The sequence below is a fragment of the Eleutherodactylus coqui genome, chromosome 11 (assembly GCF_035609145.1).
Source record: "Eleutherodactylus coqui strain aEleCoq1 chromosome 11, aEleCoq1.hap1, whole genome shotgun sequence".
NCBI lineage: Eukaryota > Metazoa > Chordata > Amphibia > Anura > Eleutherodactylidae > Eleutherodactylus > Eleutherodactylus coqui.
This window is the reverse complement of record NC_089847.1, coordinates 62,999,400-63,018,753: the sequence shown is the minus strand read 5'-3', so window position 1 is coordinate 63,018,753 and position 19,354 is coordinate 62,999,400. Positions and strand designations below refer to the sequence as shown.

At 42.0% G+C, this 19,354-nt stretch overlaps 1 protein-coding gene across 4 annotated transcripts in view; it reads right to left on the bottom strand.

The window, feature by feature from the left end:
* NECAB2 (N-terminal EF-hand calcium binding protein 2) overlaps window positions 1-19,354 on the bottom strand; it is a 257,914-nt gene that overhangs the window by 78,041 nt on the left and 160,519 nt on the right. For 3 of the 4 annotated variants that reach the window (XM_066582210.1, XM_066582213.1, XM_066582212.1), the window contains exons 4-5: window positions 16,792-16,817; window positions 13,394-13,491 (exon numbers count right to left, since the gene is read on the bottom strand). In XM_066582210.1, the coding sequence (XP_066438307.1) occupies window positions 13,394-13,491; window positions 16,792-16,817 (124 nt within the window). The remainder of the gene's footprint in view (window positions 1-13,393; window positions 13,492-16,791; window positions 16,818-19,354) is intronic. The other variant, XM_066582214.1, reaches the window with a different exon arrangement.

Below are 19,354 nucleotides of genomic sequence, written 5' to 3'. Positions count from 1 at the left end.
CCTTGTAAAATTCTTATTCAATTTGGTCTCCTGAACCCTAATATAGATATGTGTGTGAGTGCAAAGGAGTCAAGTATTAACTTATAAATTCTCAATAGTAACTTAGTGAGCAGTTTAGGAAAAAGCAGGCAATTCTCAGTGCAGTTGGTATCTCGCAGTGGGGTATTAATTTTCCTAGTGAGACCTCTGCATTATTGTCTGAAGGTCAATTTGTGAAGGAACATAAAGTCTCTCATTTTATCAACTGAAGCAAGTTTGTCTACGTCCAATGGTTTATTGTCTGCGAAAAATTTACTGAATGTGAGAACCCACAGATAAGGCCAAGGTAGTGAGCACTCCAACTGGCATTCATACAAGAAAGAGGGGCCACCACAGTGGTGTTCAAGGTGTAGAAGATGACCAAGCAACGTATTCCGACTGAATAGACAGCTATAATCTTAGGGTACCCTTTTTAATCTCACTAGTAATCTGGAAGTGCATGGAAGTAATCACTCGTGGCCAAAGAAAAAATTTAAAGTCTCGTCCCAGAAGGGGTTTTCTCAGTGTTAATGTGTCTTTTGTCTGTATTAGCTGAGAATATGAGCGTCTGTATGAAACTTATGAGAATATGAGATCTTGCTATTCCACCTGATAAATAAATTCCTGGTGGTTTTAATGAAGAAGTGGGGAAGGTGGATTGAGACCGTCTGCATCACTTGACCGTCAGAAAAATAAAACACTATGACTACGTAGAAGTCTGTTCATAATATCATACCTCGTATGCTGTATACATTGTATTCTCACTGTATATACTAATTTTGTATGCACGCCTATATATTAAGCTGTTTTTTCAAGATTCAGGTTAGTAATTTTAGCAAAATAAGGCAGGTTATAATAAAGCATTAAAAACATGTAATCAATTCAAAATCTTTTTTCCCCATTGAAGCACACAGTTTGGGCTTAATTGAGACCGTTCTACAATGACAGGCAAGCTACCTCTGAAACGTTTAAACTCTATTACATGGATTGCCTTGATGAGCAGGTAAACGCACCTTACCAACACAAGTGAAAGCTCTGTTGATACTATTTTCATCATCGCTTCACTGCGGGCAGCAATGGCAACTAAGCCCCTGACAGGAGAATTTGCGCTGTAATTTAATTGGCTACCTATCAGTGGCACTGTGGGGGGCACAGATTAGTTAGAGAGGGCAAAAGCAGCAGGACAAAAAAAGCTATTTAATCTATGGAGAAAATAGACCCAGATTGCCTTGCAATTAAAATAAAAAAACACCTGATTTTCTAAGCCTTTTTAGAGACATATTAGTTTGGAGAAATATGAGACTTTATGACTGGTGACGTATGGCCCAATTCAAAACTTGTAAGGGTACCCTCCCACATATTGGTCACTGCAAGACTGCCACAAGACTGGGCTGCGACAGCGAAGCAGCCAAGAACCTCGCTAGTTTTGCTGGTCTGTGTGACTTACCAGTGAATTAAGTGTTCAGTAGCTGTAGGTTTTTTTAAATTCTTTATTTTCACATTTTCAATTTCCAAAAGAACATTCTACCGCATTTCTGCAGCCATAACATGCATATTACAATGATGATTCCGATAACTATTCCGCAGAAATCACCCATCTTTAAATAACAAAGAAGCCCCTACCCCCTCCTCCAGAAAAACAAAAAACCCAAGATCATCATTATGTCTATTTTCTCCCGACTCTGAGGTTTCTGCATCCTCTCTCTTAATCATAGACCTTCTTGTCTAGAGTTGTCAAGATGGGACTCCACTCACTAGCAATCTGCCTGTTTCACATATACACACGACACATATGGGAACGAACACAAGGGGAAAGAGAGGGGAAAAAAAAAGAAGGAAGAGAGGAGAATGAATCACTACTCAATGAAGAACTAGATAATTGCCTTTATTCTTCTGTATTCTGGAACTCTATTCAATAGAACCATGTCTTTACAAACTTTTCTTGTGTCCCTGTAAGTGCTGCTGTGAGGTCCTCCATTTCCATGATCCAATTCACTGTATTGAACCACATCTTGATAGTGGGTGGAGAGCTCTGTTTCTAAAGTCTGGGAATGCAGGATCTGGCTGCCCCTACCAGATGCCATACCACTGACTTTATATTGGGATATCGCAGTGACGCAGGAGAAAAAGGGCTGTCGATTTTGTCAGAATTGGCTGAGTAAACCTAGAGGTAATTCGCCATACTTCCGAACAGAAGTCCGCCAGCACCGGAAAGTCCCAGAAGACATGTATCAACATCGCTTGTTCAGCCTCGCATCTCCAACACAGGGTGGGGACTGAGGGCAACATCTTGTGGAGGTAGGAGGGCACCCTGTACCAGCGCAAGAGAATCTTATACCCTGATTCTTGTAGCTGACTTGATGTGTCACTGTTAAGATTTTTTCCCTTTCTTCCATACTAAATGTGATATTAATGTATTTTTCCCATTTCTGCAGGAAACATGGGGGCGTGGCCTCTGGATGTGAGTTTATGATACTGTACATTCTTGATAACGTGCGTCTAGAGGGACCTTCTGCACTGCATGACTTTTAGATCGCCACAGATTTTCCACTTGTGTTCAGCATATTTGATTGAGTCGAGGAGGGCTATCATGTTTGCATAAGTCTCCTTCATGTTGGATCATGGTTCAAATTCAAACATTTCATCACGTCATTAATGTCGCAGCAAACAACCAGATAGTTTTTCTTCTCAAAAAAAGGAAGCAGATCCCTTTGACGTTCTCTGTACTGTAAGACCATGACATCACGTTGGAGAAGATTCCATTGCTCTAGTCCTGACCCTTCTCCTTTGACAAGTCAAGGTCTCGAATAAGATCACTCAATTCCGCTTGACTCAGTCTGTGCGGTATATCTTCTTTTACCTCAAAGTCCGGGTCATGGGATGTGGAAGGCTTGTTGGGTTCTTCTTTTTCCACACTTTCTTCATTTTATACTTCAAGCTCATAATGTTGGGATGGAGTAGGAACTGGTAAACTATCTGAATGTGGAATATGTCAAATAGCAGATGGAAGATTCGGGTATTAAACTGTTCCTGTTTTCTTCACTAACAATCCTGCCTTTATAGGCGGAGTCAAGCAGAAATAGCAGTCATCTGTATGGTTTGTAAGCTCCCAACAAACAATAGGCACAGCAAAAGCCATTCTCGTAGTTTAATTGAACAAGAGTTGCAATATATATGTGGAGTCCATGACTTATCCCGGTGTCCTACCTTCATACCAAAATAATGATGATAGGCAGTCTTCACAAGAGGCGTCCGATTGCGTTTCTGTGACGAAAATGTTATTTCACCACAAATGTAACAAAAATTATTCACTAAATTTACACATTTTCGTAGCATTTTGATATAGAAAATTTTACACTTCAAAAGTACTCCAAAACCAAAAATTCTGGAAAAAGAAAAGCAGAAACAATATGAAACTTAGTCATAGCAACATTTATTAAGTCTATAATAACCTACAAACATATCGAGATGTTGTGTTAGGTCGGTTGAGAGGTGCGACAACTCCCCCCCCCCCAAAAAAAAAATTCCCACAACATAAAAATGTAAACTCTAAAAAATGACATGTCGCTGTATCTCTAAAGCAAGAGCTAATCGGTCATTTTTATGGTGACTTTTGAATTCAGCAGATGGAAATACATAGGAATGCACCAATTTTGAGTCCAAAACAAAATCATCGTTGGGCAGTAAAATCATTAAAACGTTTGAAATAGGAATCATTTATTTTCATCAACTTTAGTCTAATGTCTATGGGCACCTTCAGACATCTGAAGATCTCCAAGTCAAAAAATGAAGGGGTAAAGCCCTTGGAGGAGTACCGATGCCCATTATGTCTAGCAACTGGAGGGGTCACTTTAAGACAACATCACCTCCTGGCAGATACATAGGTTTCCTTAATGCTACACTAACTCTTATATAACCCACCATCCAGTTTACCATCTGGATTAGAAATTATTGTGACCTGCTCCATTTTTTAAAACTTTTTGTTTTATTACAATCTTTAGGTTAATGGTCCTTAAATTTCCCTGACAAAATCTTTTTAAGGACAGAAAACCCCAGGATGCTTTTGAGGTCACCCTGTCTAATGGATTTAGGAAATGTTTAAACATGCTGGTTTGACAAGAACTCAGCCAACATTGGCACATCATCTGCTAAATAATGTACAGCATATGGGGGGTTTGCTGTCTTCCCAGAATAACAGAACGCCGTGTTCCACGTCCTCATTAGTCCCACGCCATGACCCGCTGACACCGCAGGCCTCAAAGTATTTTCTTCAAAACTAAGAAGAGAGAAAAAGCTCAGACTGCAAATATATTACAGAACACAGACGCTGCAGTTCTGTGAACAAATGTCCAGATGCAATCTGTGGGGGACACAGCTGATAAAAGGGAAATGCATCACTGCTATCCTATATGACACGGATGGTGATTGTGTAATCAAATTTTGCAAACACACAAAGGACCAGAAAGTCTACAGTAGCTGCTCTGTGCATCATTCATATAACGTGGACATTGATCAATGGTTAAAGAAATTTAATGTGATGACCAAATATGACGAGCAGGTTTCACATGGAATCTTTTTTAATGTTTATTGCTCTTTTTGTAGGCTACAGCATGAAACGTGGTGGAAAGTCAGTGATCCAGTTACCCCAATTCAAAAACTAAATGCGAACTAATGGTGACAGGTCCTCAAATGCAAACATAGCTGTTCAGATTAACCCTAAAAAGGACAAGACATTTTTCATTTTTTTATTCCCACTCTTCAAGAACCATGACTATTTTATTTTTCCATTGTCATAACCATATGAGGGCCTGTTTTTTTGATGGAAGAGTTGTATTTTTTAATGGTACTATGTAAAAATTTAAAATTGTAAACATTTTTAATATAATAGCAGAACGATATGCAGAAAAAAAATCTAATTGCATAATTGCTTTTTCGTTTTGATTTTACGGCATTCGTGGTAAAAATGATTTTATAACTTTATTCTGTGGTACAGTTAATATAGTTTTTTTGGTAATGTTTAATTTTCTCCATTGTATTTACAGAGAAAAACTAAATTTCAGATGACACACAGGTTGATAAAGTAAACTCTCCACTAAATGCCACCAATTTAACCCAAGAAGTACGAAACCGCCTTAAAAAGATCAAAATAGATGTCATACACCTCCAGGTTCTAAGGGAATTAGGTAATGTGATAGACAGACCTTTGTTTCTTATATTTAAAGACTATGGTGACAAGATCTGTTCCACTGCATTGGCACATAGCCAATGTAGAGTTAATATTCAAAAAGGGGTCAAAAAGAGAACCTGAGAACTATAGGCCAGTAGGTCTTACTTTTATTGTAGGTAATATTTCTGAGGGAGTTTTTAAATACCTCAAGGAAAATAACTGTATAACACCATATCAGCATGGGTTCATGAGGGATCACTCCCGTCAAACCAATCTGATCAGCTTCTACAAGGAGGTAAGTTCTAGACTAGTCCAGGGACAGTCATTGGATCTTGAGTTCCTGGACCTTTCCAAAGTGTTTGATACTGTGACACTGCTTGGTCTGAGTGAGAATGTGTGTAAGTGGGTAAGTAACTGGTTCAGTGATAGTAAGCAGAGGGTGGTTATAAATAGTACATACTCTGATTGGGTCACCATTACTAGTGGGGTACCACAGGGACCTGTTTTTAATATATTTAATAATGACCTGGTAGAAGGATTGCATAGTAACATATCAATATTTGCAGCAGATACAAAACGATGTAAAGTAATTAACACGCAAGAGGGCAGAATGTGGTTGCAAGAGGATCTGAATAAGTTTAGGGCTTTTGCAGAAAAGTGAGTGACAAATAAGGTTTAACACGGATAAATGTAAGGTTCTGCACGTGGGCAGAGGAAATATATGTCATCATTACACACTAAATGGGAAACCACTGGGTAACACTGACATAGAAGAAGACTTGTGGATTTTAGCTAACTGTAAGCTTAACTGGGGCAACCAGTGTCAGGTGGCTGCTGCCAAAGCAGACAGGATCATGGGATGCATCAAAAGCGGAATAGGGGCACATGACAAGAACATTGTTCTCCTCTTGGTTAAACTACACATGGAATATTGTGTACAGTTTTGGGCACCGGTACTCAAGAAGGACATATCAGTGCTTGAGCGGGTACAAAGGTGGGCAACTAAAGTAATAAATGGAATGGGCAGACTACAATACCCAGAGAGGTTATCAGAATTGGGGTAATCTAGTTTAGAGAAAAGACGGATGAGGGGCAATCTAATAACTATGTACAAATATATCAGGGGAAAATACAGAGATCTCTCCAATCAACGATTTATAGCCAGGACTGCGACTGTAATAAGGGGGCATTCTCTATGTCTAGAGAAAGGAAGGTTTCTACACTGACATAGAAAGGGGTTCTTTACTGTAAAAGCAGTGAGAGTATGGAACGCTCTGCCTGAGGATGTGGTGATGCCTAATCTTTCGCCTTTTCACTGTGTTCGCTGTGTGGGTTAAATAATTTAATATTTTAATAGTTCAGACTTTTACAGACATGGCGATATTTTTTTTATTGACTATATTTTTTGTAAATATGGGAAAAGTTTATTTGTAACTTTTTTTTTTCACAAAGGGGTTTTACAGCAGTTTGTATTGCTGATCAATTCTCAGGATAGATAAAAGAAATTAGATATTCAAGAGAAAAATAATTAAAAAATAGCAAAAATAGTAAAAAAAATAATAAAATAATAAAAACAGCACATATAAAACCACAGACCAATTAAAAACATTAAAAAATCATAAGATAGCATCATGGAAAAATGGAAAAATACACTCCTCTAATAGTGGTTTCATATATCACTTACAAATGTTCTGTAAAGATGTAAAATATCTCATGCACATTTTACACACATATATACAAAATATTACCACTATGAAATCACAAATAACTCATATCTTAGGTATAGATTACTTACAAAGGCCTTAAATGTATAATCCCATGCATATATTGTACACACATGTACAGAATGTTTCCAATAAGGAGACACAAATGATTCACAATTTATATAACCCAGTATAAAGAATAGAAAACTAGCCTAAATATACTGATATAAGATCAGCCATAAGCAAATGAGCGGCATATGGAGTACACAGCATAGCTGTCTACTGTCTGTGAATTCACGGGCAGTCCTCAAAAACACAATGCTTTTTTTCCCTGCTGTCCATAAAATCATCGTCTATGATTTTTTTTTTGCACAAACTCCAGCGTGCATGCGCTAGAAGTTTGGGCATTTGTAGCATAATCTATAGTAACAAAACAGGAACTCAAACTGGATGGCATGGCAGTCATTAGGAGTCAGAGGGTGAGAGAGAAGCTAGGAGAACAAACTTGACAGGAGGACTAGAGTTGGGGCAGGCTGGTGGCAGCTGTATGTGACGGACCCCGCAGCGTCTCATGTACTGAGAGTCACGCTGAGATGAGCAGGGCACAGACTAAACAGTTGGGGGACTGTGCAGATCCCAGGTAACAACTACTAATATAGTAATGAGAGTGATATAGGTATGTAGTGTATGACATGTTATAAGGGGAAATCTGCCTATAAATAGAGCAAAGCAGCAAGCTCTTACCTATAGCTTATTGCTATGGATATACCTACCCATATATGTGAATCTATATTACCTTTATATATCATAGATATATCCATCTTGTTATTTTGTAAATGTATTTAGTCATCTTCATACACATTTGAGACACATTCTTGATCTACATCTATATTGTCTTTATGTTCAACACCAACATAATTTGCCATTGTCTCCTCCTTATACATATTTTCTGTATAACATAGTCTAATTTAGTCTGAATTAGTCTAAATTAACAGTTCCCAAACTGCGCTCTGCGGAGTCCTTGGGGCTCCACGAGCGACAGTCAGGGTCTCTGACCGAGCCGTGGTGGGGAACCTAGGGCACCTGTGCTGGAGGGGGCACACAGAGCAGCTCCCCAGCTAGTAGTCATGCAGCGATGCTGATCCCGGGGCACACTCTAACGTCAGTGTGCCCCTGGGATCCTCCTCCCCTGAGTCTTCTCCTCCTTAGTTCCACAAGAGAGGATAAGGGAGGAAACTTTCCCGGCTCACGCACTGACGTGTGCACCCGGGATCAGAGCAGAGGAGAGGAGGAGTGGCTCTGACTACAAGGAGGAGGTAAGTAATTGGGTTGGGGGGAGGTGGTTATTACTACTGGGGCTATTATGGGGTTAATATTACTGGGGCTACTTGCTCTGGGGTTAATATTACTGGGGCTACTGAGGGGTTATTATTACTGGAGCTACCTACTGTGGGGTAATATTATTGGAGCTACCTACTGTGGGGTTAATATTACTGAGGGGTTTAATATTATGACTAGGGATACTGTGGGGTTATTATTACTACTGGGGCTAATGTGGGGTTAATATTACTATGGGGTCTGTGGGGATCACTATTACTACAGGGGTTGCTGTGGGGTTATTACTATTACTGGGGCTACTGTGGGGTTAATATTACTACTGGGGCCACTGTGGGGTCAGTATTACTACTGAGGACAAAATAGGGGATGCTATTACTACTAGGGCCACAATAGGGATCGCTATTACTACTGGAGCCACAATAGGGGCCACTATTACTACACAGGGCCAATAAAGGGGACGCTACTACTACTGGGGTCACCGATATAGGGTCACTATTACTATGGGGTGGATTTGCTGTGGAATTTACAGTAGCTGTAGCAGCAAAGTGGATGTGATTTTGAAAATCCCATCCACATCCTGTGGAAAAAATCTGCACAAAACCCGTGCGGATATTGACATGGTCTTAGGCAGGTTGAATCTGGTGACAGGTTCCCTTTAAACAATATAATGGGGGCGACCCGAGCGGGAGGGCTGCTGTGACGGGGAAGACCACAGGGAAACCAAGATGGATGTCACGGGTGGCTCTGCAATCTCTCCTGCCAGCGGCGAAAACTTGGCCTACCTCAGCCGCCCGCATTACATAAATGTAACAGTGAAGAATGTAAATGTCACGTGACACCAGCACCCCTTCAAGGCCGCTATTTACATGGCGCAAAGTAAACAGTCCACAGTCTAATAATGAATTTTGCAGAAAAACAACCGGAGGTGCATGGTTGTACTCTTTACTCACAACCTGGCAGCTTTGAACCTTCATCAAGTAGTTACTGGTGGGAAAACAACAATTTTCTGTACAGATGCTTTTCTTCACATCACCGTTCCATTCTTACTAGGAGACACTCTATCCTCCGAACTCAGAATGTTTTCAGTCCCAGTTATCGGATAGACTGTCCATGGGGCATACGCTTCTGACTTATTAGCAGCGTTCACTCAAGATTCTTGCTCTTGTTCTCAGACTTCTTGCAATAACTTTCTTTCTTTTTCCCTGACAGAAAGACTGTTACTCCATGCTTAGCTTAGCGTAGGCACGTCCACCTCCTCCGAGTACATTTTTCTCTACCTTTTTTCTCCTAAACTCCGCCTCCCAGCTACTCACGTCTCTCAACCACGTCACTCACGCAGTTAAAGGGATACACACACAGAACTCACTTATAGCAACCATCCACATACATACACACTACCGCTTCGGGCCATTACAACAACAGCTCATTTTCTGATGCAACATTCACTTAAAGGGGTTCTATTATTACTATAAAAACTTTTCCAGCAGTTGGTCTTGCTCTAAAATAAAAAGATAGCTAATACTCGACTCTCCTTGAACCCTCAAATTGGAGCCAAGTGGCTCACACTGCTTCGGCTTCCAGGTTGACGGCTGGGCAGAAGCACATGCCTGCTGCGGCCAATCAGATGCCAAAGTGTCCAAACTCCTGGTTTGAAAGCTCACTATAACATCATGTATTTTTGTTAGCCATTAAAAGGTATCATATCTACAAGATTCCTTGGTTTCTCTCACTGAGAACAATCACATTTTACTTTGTAATTAAGATGTGCATGAGCCCACAGCCTTATGAGAGGTTGCGTGTTGTTGAGGGAATGATATCTGTATGAACATGACAATCTGGTGACAGAACCTGACAATTATATGGAATGAGCAAAGATATATAGGTGCTGTTCAGCTCTTCCACATATGTAGTGTCACAGGTCATTTCTGTTACTTCTCCAGAGTCAACCACTGATTGATTTACTATAAGTGATCCACCTCATTAAAAAAAGTTGTTCTTCAGCAACACTAAAGTGTATTATACATCACTGTGTCCCAGATGCTGCAAAAACATCAATCACAACTTACATGCTACTGCTTTTCAAAAGGATGAGTGCGCTTCATATCAATCAATGGTGAACAGGAGTATCTCCTGATGGCTAGTGGAACACAGACGTATTTTTGGACTGTGTGCTGTCAATGTAATTTCACAGATAGCATACACGGTAGCCCCATTTAAGCCTATATGAGGCTCCTGTATACACATGGGCACTGTTAGTCTGCATGAAAAAACCCTCGGCATGTCGTATTCCAGTTTGCTTCATGGCCAAGAAATAGGCCATAAAATAGTGGTGAATATTTACTTTCAAATGCAAGTTGTGGCCAAGTTTCTTGGGCCCAATTCTCAATTACAGTTGTGTGCCACTATGCTTATGGGATCTTCTCATGGGTTAGAAATGCTGCATATTTTCAGCAACAGAATTAGTTGGGGAAATCTGCGTCAAAATCGGCACCATTTGGTGTGGAACCCAAACTGCAGATTTTCTGTTTCAGGAAATCCACAGCAAATCCTCAACATATGAACAAATCTTGAAGGGGTTATCCAGACAGCATATGCCAGAAGCGCTACTCCAACCCCTGTGTAGTGGCCAGAGCTTGTAATTGCAAGCACAGATCTCATTAAAATCAATGGCAGCTGTGCTTGTAATTGACCCCAGTATCCCGGCGGGCTCCTTCTGGATACACACTTTACAGTTCTTTTACACACTTTTTTGTGGTACTTTTTTGAGAGTGTAAAAAAATGCAATGAAATTCATACATTCATACATTTTTTTTCAACTTTTTTTTTTCGGCCACACATTTTTTCCAGGCGTCCTTTGGAAAATGCCCAAAAAATAACGCTATGCCTAGAGCATGTTGCGTTTTGAGAAAAAAAAAAAGACACTCAAAAATGCAGCTAAATGCTGTACTTTTCCAAAAAAATGCTATGCGGCAAAATTACTACTGAGAATGTGACAGTTTTCTGTTTGAAAAATTGCCAGAAAACTGTTGAACACGCTTTATGCCATATTTACTATATGTTTTAGACACTTTCTTACACATTTTCTGGCATGTCTGTTAAAGGGGCATGCCTACGTAGATAAGGAGGCAAGGCCTAAATGTGTCACCGCGTACCAAAAAATGCCCCGAAATAGTCACAATCTTTGTCATAAACTAAGCCATCTAATAGGTGGAATAAATTCAGACTAGACAATCTTAAAAATCAACAGATTTCTCATCCAGCAGAATCACTGTGATAAACCTGATGCATTTGGATTGTTTAGTCCACGTTCGTACTGTCTAATTACACTGCACAACAGCATTGCATCTGGTGTGCAATATATCATTTCTTACTGATTTTTGGGTGTAGACTCTGAGTTTATCTTTAGAAATGATGTATCACGTAAGGTTTTTATGTAATTTTTGGACTTTTTCATTTTTTTTAAAGGTTTTAGTGTTTGTGCTCATTTTCTGGTGAATTATTTATATAAAATTAAATCAGTGACGAAGCTAAACTCTGTATTTGAATATAATACACAGTGGATGAAGTTCTTAAAATGGTCCCTGGATGGCAGCACAATGTAGTTGAGCAGGAAGGTTACCGACATGAGCCTATCTGTACTGCTGTTTAGTGTTTGTTGTAATCTGCATGAAGCACTTCTCTTCATTCATACCTCAGCATATCGGTATTTTTTGAGTTTCATTCACAAACACATTACCAGAAAAACATTACTGAGTTCTAAGTGTTATTTTTCTGTATTTAAAAGCATACAATATTTGGCAATACCGTATTATTGTCTATGTAATAGTGCTGTGTATCTCAGAAATGTGACGTGATAGATAGAATAGGATTCTTCCTCAACTGAATTCAGCACCACAAATTAGCTGAACCAAACTGTTTTCAAACCGGATACAGAAATTTGATTTTGATTTGTTGACCAGTGTTATTAGACAGTATAAGTAATTCTGCCCCAATGTGTGAAATAACTTTTAAGTTCCTGCCTAAGGGCTCACTCACATGGGTATATTGTCCCTGTGCATTATGTGCCCCTTTTTTGACAAGCGTAATATGCAGTGCACAGCAAATGCACATGTAACAAGCAAGGTTTCTGCATATCTTAAATCCCCATATCCTATATTGGTGTGTAACACACACCAAAACAGGACATGCTGCGTCTTTTAATCCCTACTTTTAGTAGGATCACTGTTGGGGCCCCCAATGACCAGATGTAACCTATGTGGAAACCTGTCAGTAAGTGTTCAACTTCTCTGCAGCACCTCCACAGGGGAAATAAACATCACACAGTACGCATATGGAATCAGCGGGTTGTCTGTGCAAAGCAGGACAGCAAAGGACCTCCAAAACAAGAGACGCTCATTGCAACCGCTCTCCTCTCCATTCCAGAATAGAACATCATAGCATGTAAGGCCGAAAAAGACATATATCCATCCAGTTCAGCCTATTAACATAGAGGTCTCTATTAACGCAGATTTACCTAATGAAATGAATATATGAAAATTGTTTATCAAGACTGGACAACCCCTTTAACCAATAAACCAAGTTTTTTAAACTTTTTTTTTGTTTTACAGAAAAATGTGATTAGAAGTTCTACATTAATGGTACTGACAACAGTAATTAATAATTCAGGGGTTTTACCAGAATAACAAATTATTCCCTGTCTACAGGATAGGGGATAACTTGCTGATCGGTGGTGGTCACACCGCTGAGATCTCTGTCAATCTCGAGAACGGGACCCGCATATCCCATTCTCATGCTACTGCGGAAGTTGCTTCTTCAGCAGCAGTGATATCACTCTAAATGGAGCACTGGCTGAGCATGCGCGGTCAGCGTTTCATTCACTTTCAATGTAACAGAAATACCTGAGTGGGGGCCATTCTGTTATCTCGGCAGTCCCATTGAAAGTGAATGGAGCACTGACAGCGCATGCTAAGCCAACGCTCCATTCAGAGACCCCACCATTCAGCAGGTTAACCCCTATTAGGGCATAACGTGTTATTCTGGTAAAACCCCTTTAAGACAGTCAATTAGACAAAACAAAGCTTGTGCTATTAAAGAGCCGGCACAGACAGCTGGTCTTCTATTGGCACAGAATGTAAATGTCTTGATAGTCAGCAAACCTACAGCTCACCTTCTTTGTATAATCCATGGCCTTCAAGATGGACAAATTGAGTGTTTCCAATGAAGAGAGCACATCTTCATAATCTCCCATATGATTTGCAAAATAATCTGTGAAAACAGAATTGCAGAGAATTCAGAGACTGAATACATATCTGAAATGGACGTGTCTTCAGTGAGGGCTTGATGTTCTCTGTGGTTGTTAAATGTGTCTGTATCCCAGTATTAAATGATTTTGTAAATGAAATGCCTCATTTGGTGTACATCAGAACTATGGCCACAATCACTTCTTGTAGAATGCAGTCACTGGCTGTTAAGTAAGGCATGCAAATCTAAGGGCGGCTGCACACGAACAAGTCGCATTCTGTATACAGGGGCCTGCAGCAGAGTCCAGCCCTGACTGCAGCTGGCGTCTGCATGTACCTGTCACTCTTCTCTTTTGTCTGTATTGGGGATGGTCCAGACGGCTCACCGGACGTGCACACTACAGATTTTTTTTAAAATGTTTATTTTTCCCACATCGTCGCTAGGCGATAACGCAGAATCTACAAACTTTCTGCAATGTCAATTGCAGAAGGGCCACAGGTTGGATGGCTTCCATTCAACTAAATGGAAGCTGCCCACGTGCAATCCGCATTACAATAGAACACGCTGTGACTTTTCCTCTGCTCGCGAAAATCGCAATTCGATTCTGTGTATGTGCTTTTCAATAGCATGAAGCGCTTTTCAATAGCATGTAACGAATGGCGTTTGCTGCAGTTCTGCTGTGCGGATGCCGTCCACAGATTCTACAATGCAAATCCATTCGTGTCTGCCTAATTTACAGTGTCATTAACAAGACAGAAAAGCTTAAGGCGTATGTCCACCTGCCTGAACTATTTTGCAGTTTATATATAGAATTAACCTACATAAAACATTTAGTAACTTTGTACATACAGTGCATTACTTGTCTCGTACTGTTCCTGATTTTGGTAGACTTCAAGTCGTATTCACATAGGTAATTTAACTATGCTTCACCCCTGACCTAACCCGACGCCTGCAAACGCCATGCGACTATCAACATAGTTTGGACATAGCATAGACATATAGGGACCAGGCTGCGTAGGAGCTGTGATCCCACCAGCCGTTGTCTCTGTATCACGATGACGTCCTTGCTTCCACTTCAGACCCTAGTGGAACCTCCAAAATCCTGACCATCTGCAATGAAACTGCTGATCCAGAAGTCAACACCGCTGTCCTCAATGACAAATACCTCCACTATGCTACATGACCGGCCGATTTCCATCTGTTCCATCTGACCCGCTTGACCGACCCTCCGCTGGACTCCAGACATCCTCCTCCTCCAGCCGGTTGACAGGGAGGCATCCAGTGCATCACCTGGTGAGCTTCCCCTCATATCTCTGGTGCTCTTTGGTGTCAGCCGGGTGCTAGCCCCTGCTTTTTCTGAGAGAAACCTACCACCCAGTGCTGAGCCTTGCTGTCCCTTAGGATTCCTCCCAGGTAGACAGTGTTGTAAGAGAAACTCTGCGTGGAGGGTCTTCAGAAGGGCTCCCCAGGTGGCGGCAGGCTCTCAGCCTCCTCTCTGACAACAAGGTCAGCTTGCCCACCACATCAACTGTTCTCAGGGCTCCCTCCATCACCATCATCAGCCCTTCAGGACCACGGACAGCAGCAGCAGGTAGCCGCTCTAGTGCAGAAACATTATTATCTATGCTGTAAGTATAAATCTCTGTCTCTGCTTTCTGCTGCCTTCTTTCTTGATTTTTTTCTCCCAAAATGTGAAGCACCCCCCTCAACCCCCTTCCGCACTTTTATGACTCCTCCTCTCCCCCCGCCTATCTCCCCCTTCCTGCTAACTTCTGTTGACCCTTTCCTTTTCACTCCGTTGCCCCTTTCATGTGGGCCTCCACCCACGGCCCCCTAGGTCTCTGTTTCTGCCCTTACTTACCAACTCTGGAATAAAGGCCCGCAGGATAGCTGATAACGTCTCCTAACTGTGTATGTGTGGGGTTACTGCTGAGACCCCCACTGATCCTGAGAACAGGGGTTCCATGTCCCCCTCTCCTCCTCACTATAGGATCACTGCACCCCCACAGTGAGAAGGAGATTACATATGCCTGACCTGGCTGACCCTCTGTTGCCCTCTAACACTACATTACCCCTGTAGCCGTCACTGCAGAGAAAATGTCAGGCTGGCTGTAGCTTTCCCTAGCAAAATCAGCTGTTTGCAAGAGAAGGACTATTCTTAAAGGGGTTCTTTGGCATAACCTCTTTAACTCAAGATCAGTATACTACACATAATGCAATGTGTTTACAAAGTTACTCAGATTTTTATGTAGGTTATATCTACATGTACTCCTAAGAATGGCACTCATAGGTGGACATACCCTTAAAGAGTTATTCCCATCTTTCAAGTGATAGCATGCCTCTATGATATGTCATAGGGTCCAACCTCAATTGAGACCATTCTGCAGTTCTCTGTACAGGATGTGCCCAATATCACCATTGTGCAGAGAAAACATAGCAGAGGTTGCAGCGTTGTGGATCCTTTGTTCTCAGGATCAGAGAGGATCCCAGTGGTTGATATACAATATCTGGCATATCACATGGACATAGTCTCTAAACCTTAAGGCTGGGTTCACACAGGGCATAAATCTCGCAGACTGACCACGAAATTTCCCCGGCAGAAATGCGGCTTCAAAAGTTTCGCCGTTCAGCGCTGGTTTTGAAGCATCTTCGCCGCCTGCATTCCACAGCGGCCGTCTCTACCGATAGAGAGAAGTGAGGTCACAGCGGAGACGGCGATATAAGTGACATGCCACAGCTTTGAATTCCATGCGGCATGTCAGTTTCATCGCGGCTTGGCTTCTCCGCAGCGCGTGGATGAGATTTTTGCAAATCTTGTGCACTTTCTTGCTTTATCCTGGGATAAAAGTTGCCGGTGGAATTTCCATGCAGAAAGTCTGCATGGAACTTCCGCCCCATGTGAACCCAGCCTAAGAGGGCTGTAAGAAAGCAAGTGCTGTATACAGTAAAACAGTTTTTCCTTCTCACGCACTGACTGAAAGGGCTGACCTATGCAGCTCAAAAACACTTTCTATTTTCTAGATAAGATTTTTCAATTAATAAGTTTTTTTTCAATTAGCGTCTTTGTTCATTCATTCAGTAATCATTGTGTGTATTCATTCATTCAGTAATCATTGTGTGTATATGTATGTGCTAATACGGAAGCCATCGCAGGTCACAGAAGTTGTAATTCAGAGGCAGAAACTAAGGAAGAGATGTAACAGGATTTCTTTACAGCTACATACAAGGCAACTCATGGGTTTATAATTTATTGGGTGGGGTAGATTTTTTGTGAAAAAAACTATAATTGCCTAGTGACAGGGCAGGTCATAAGGGAATTCTTACCACAGAGCTCTCTCGTATCCACATTACTGCAGCACAAGACAAGTAAGGAAGGAGAAAAAGCAGAGTTAGTAACAGTACAGCACCTGACTGTTGGTACAATAATACCCACCAGCAGTTCCTTGGTTCATGGACATAATGCTTTTTTTAACCATATTGTGTAAAGACTCTATGTAACTTACAGGCATTGTCTGACCGCTGGAACTCCCACCAATCCCGAACAATGCGCCATTGCTCCGTTTATTTCAGTGATAGAGCTGGAAATTGTTGGGTTTATGCAGTGGGCAATATCTGACGCTGTAATTGACATGAACAAAAAGGAGGCGCTCATATGTGTCCTATAACTTTATATCTTGGCACAACCCCTTTAGGACCCTGAAGGCACAGGCAGTATGGTGCTTAAACTTCTACCCATTAAGTAGGCCACAACTTAAAGGTGTTGTCCAGGTATTAAACAAAATGGCTACTGTCTGTGCAGCCTGTGAGATACCTGTACTAGGAAGAAGTTGAATGCATCTCTACACCAAAGGGGTCAGGGCTACAGGTGGGGGCAGAGCCTAAGGTTACACAGTTTGGTCCTGTTAGGTTGAATAGTAAGCCAGTTAGGCACTTACTGCGAGGTGTTATGCTCCGCCAACGCCCTCCTCCTCCAATCTAGAGATGCACTGAAGACTTCTAAGGATGGGATTTTCATGGGCTGTACTAATGGCAGCCACTTTGTTGAATTCCTCGAAAACCCCTTTAAAGAGTAGCTAAACTTCAATTTTTTCCATAAATCAATAGATCAAACAAAGATAAGAAACTTTGTAATATATCTTCTTATTATAGAATACTGCCTCCACTTATTAGACTCTTCTCCTACACCCTGCCACCTGCACTGAGGGAGTTACTGGAGAGAAGCAGATGGGCACACAGACGCTGCAGAAGCTTCTTTCTAAGTTTTCTACCTTCTCCCAGTGCTGGATAAACAGCTACACTGCTCAATGCTGTAGTATAACATCCTCCATACTGTCGCTGCTTCTGCGTGGGAGCAGGATATCCTCTTCTCTATGTGTGCTAGGTATGGCAGACATCATAGTCTATATCCCCTCTAAACTCAAGGAAAACTGGCAATAAGAGATGCAGCCGGTATTAGTGTATCTTGACGCCACCGGAAGCTAGGGGTTTGACAGGAGGAACGCCCCTATCACACCCCCAGTTCCCGATAGGGCCAGGGCTCACAGGTCCTACTAGGACACTGTGGATAGCTGTGACCGTGATGTGCAAAAGACTTATTAGGCTTACATTATTAGCTGTAAATACTGCCATGTTACCGCTGTAACGTGGCAACAGTAACATGTAATAATGTAAGCCTAAGAATAAAAATTACCCTCGCCCTAATGTCCCCCGCTCTCAGCAGCCAGACTGCAGCTCCGGGTCACCGTTTCCGGTGCTCACAGGTGCCGCGCGTATCGGGTGTGCTCCGGCGCCGGGACTGTCATCAGTGTTGACGCCGCTCCCCATGCTGACACATGGCATCCTCACTGCGTCTTCTCCGCCTGCACTGGGACTGTGCCATCCATGCCCCCACTCCCCCACTGTCAGCTGCCGCTGTGTGCACTTGAGCTTCGGCAGTGGGAAAGGCTCATCAACTTAGAGGAGGGGGGGTAAGTCCCGCTGCGCTTGCTTTTGCTATGGGGGGTGGGGTAGGGGGGGGGGGGGTCTTGCTACGCTTGCTTCTGCTGTGGGGTGGGTGGGGAAAGTCCTGTGGCAGGGCTTGCTTCTGCTGTTGCTGGCCGCTGGATAGCAGTGTACCTTCCTCTAGACCTGTCAGCACGCTGCAGGTGGCATCTGCAAGTTGGGGTTGGGGGTGCTTGTTGTGGCCTTGGTGGCCAGGAAAACCGTGGGATGTGTTGCTCTGCCTTTCAACGAGGCCCCGCTGCATCTCTTTTCCATCAAGTTGTAGTGGCCTTCCAGGACCCATGTGGGAGGCTGCTGTACAGCCAATCAGGTATAGGGGACGTCAACCCCCTGTCAATCTTGACTCCACCAGGAATTGCTGGTGGCGTCAAGATACACTAATACCGATGCAGCCTACAGAGGGGGGAAACTGCTAAAAATACACGGTACAAGTCACATAGTAGTCAGAAAGATTGTTATTCCTCATGTACACATCAGTTTACTTGAATCAGTTATTTGAAAGTTTAATTACATTTTAAATCATGTAGAACTTTAGAATATTTGTCTGCTCTTACAAAACAAAGCAGAGCATCATGGTGAGCTTGTGACAACATCTAGCACCCTCTCCCGCCTCCTCTTGTTCCACCCCTAGTAGCCTCCTCCTATTCCCACAACAATGTAAATGTTTAATTAGCAGATAGAATACACATCATTTACATATACATACTGTTCAGTGCTAACAAACTTTACCTTGGGCCTCTATAGGCATGGGCCTACAGGATCTATAGGTAAATCTGACCCGGATTACTACATGTTTACACAGACTGATCCATTGTTTGACTTTTATGCTTGAATAAATGGAACAATGGACACATTATCATTCGTCATTCAGTAGAAGCTAGCATTA